At 56.6% G+C, this 1,927-nt stretch overlaps 1 protein-coding gene across 1 annotated transcript in view; it reads right to left on the reverse strand.

Moving 5' to 3' along the window:
- Window positions 1-1,682: 1,682 nt before the first annotated feature.
- The window catches only part of KCNK12 (potassium channel, subfamily K, member 12), a 66,475-nt gene continuing 66,230 nt past the window's right edge, over window positions 1,683-1,927 (reverse strand). Inside the window, exon 3 of the mRNA XM_006880901.1 lies at window positions 1,683-1,922. Within this exon, the coding sequence (XP_006880963.1) occupies window positions 1,683-1,922 (240 nt within the window). The remainder of the gene's footprint in view (window positions 1,923-1,927) is intronic.

Below are 1,927 nucleotides of genomic sequence, written 5' to 3' on the forward strand. Positions count from 1 at the left end.
CGTGTGTTTGCAGGTACATACGCTGCTTTAACTGCCATGGAACTCGGTTTCATGGCTCCAGTCCTTCTTCCGCTGGGGGGTGTGAGATGTCCTGGTGCTTCTTGAGGACGTCTGTCAGGAGCTGTGTGTCCTGGCCGGTCACACTACATCAGTATACATTCTGGTATTTGTCCCTGTGAGCCTCATCAGCTTAGATGAGAAAAAGGGGCGGAAAAGAATATTCTTCTTTCCCTGCTTAAGAGCCTCATCCTCTAAAACCTGGGCATCTGGTTTTGGCAGTGACCTCTGGCCCCTAACACTATACAGGGGGGTTTCTGGGAGAGCCTGGCTGTGCAGCTAGGAACCACCTCAGGGGAAACGTTAATCCTCAGATGGTTTATAAGCACCTCTCCCTGCGATCTCCTCCCACCCCAGCCTTCCTCCACCCTCAGTACTGACTGTATATGGAGAGAAAGACAACAAACCCATTCATTTAATTGTCCGTGGGGACCACAAACAGCATTCTCACTGGATTCTAATGCTCCAGGTTTCCGTATGCAGAGAGGGCACCAGGAGTCTGAAGCTTTGACATTTGCAGGAGGGCTATCGGAGACTGCTGAGGCCGCAAGCCCTGGGTCTCCAAGGCTGTGAGTGGCAGGGCCCCATTCAGAGAAGGAGGAGGCAACTAGAAGGCTGTGCTTTGCACCCTCAGGCCCCTAAAGGGGGAAAGCTGAACTGATAAAGGGCAGGGCTTTGTAGGGAGGGTAAGAGGGAAAGCCATACCATCAAAGCCTTGTTTGAGAAGAAGTATCTAGTCAGCATTCTGAGAGCGTTCAGACAGGAGGGAAGGCTGGGAGATTCAGGGACATAAAGACCCTCAGAGGTCAGCCAGGTGACGTCAAGCAGGACCCCCCGGATGCCCCCCTGAGTTCTCCTGTCCCCACAAGCCACCCTCAATCAGCTGCCCCATGTGGCGTGCTCAGGGGGCTGAGAAAGGCCAGCTGGCGTCCCTCGGCACTGCAGGTTTTGAACCTTGGGGGAACTGCCGCAGTCCACGCGGCGGAGGCAGGCTCGGTGTCATTGCGTAATACTACACCCTTCTCCCGTGCGTAGTGGCTCGTCTATATATACACACCGGCAGGCAGCATATGGCTCTCCCCACCCCCACCTGTCAAAACTGTGACTATTATCACTCCTGACGACCAGAAGGAAGCTGCTAGGCTGGGCCGACGTCTCAATGCCGAGGAGAGAATTCGGTGCCATGAAAAGTTGCACCATATGCTCTGGGGTTGCAGGCTGCTCGGGTGCACGGGGAGGGGGTGTGGTGTGAAGCAGCAGAGCCCAGGGATGCGTTCTCCCGGCTCCGATCTGCCCTGGGCAGGGGCTGGGGTACCTTTTATTTTCTCTTTACAGGCAAAAATCTGCTTGGGATGGGGGTACAGTTCTCCAAGAGGGGACCCTCAATGCAGCTAAACAGGCGTTCCCCAAACCTGCCCTTGAGACAACCAGGCCTGGCCAAATAGCATTTCTTTAAATAGATGTGTGTGTATATATATAAAAAGTTTGTTTTTTGGTTTTCATTTTATTGGATAAAGATTAAGAAAGCGCCAGCGTCGGACAGAAGGAAAGCAAAGGGCGCCCGCTGGCATCCGGGGCCGGCTCAGGTTCCTGGCAGCTGCCCGGCGGGCAGGCCGCTGCGTCCTCTACCTGGAGGCGCTGGTCTCGGCCAGCCGGTTGTTCATGATGCCCAGCGCGCCCACCCCGCCCGAGAAGCCGTTCTGGCGCGTGTTGATGCACACGTGGCGCGGGTACCCGTTGGCCGTCTCCGACAGTTGCTTCTGCAGCAGCGCCAGCGACACCTTGTTGGAGGCCGTGAGGTCGCGCATGGAGATGAGCTCGCCGGAGAGGCGGCGGCCCTCGGCGTCGCTGTCGGGGGGCCGGGGCTCGC

Source organism: Elephantulus edwardii, unplaced genomic scaffold, assembly GCF_000299155.1.
Source record: "Elephantulus edwardii isolate Elephantulus edwardi_28Jun2011 unplaced genomic scaffold, EleEdw1.0 scaffold00011, whole genome shotgun sequence".
In the NCBI taxonomy this organism is placed as follows: domain Eukaryota; kingdom Metazoa; phylum Chordata; class Mammalia; order Macroscelidea; family Macroscelididae; genus Elephantulus; species Elephantulus edwardii.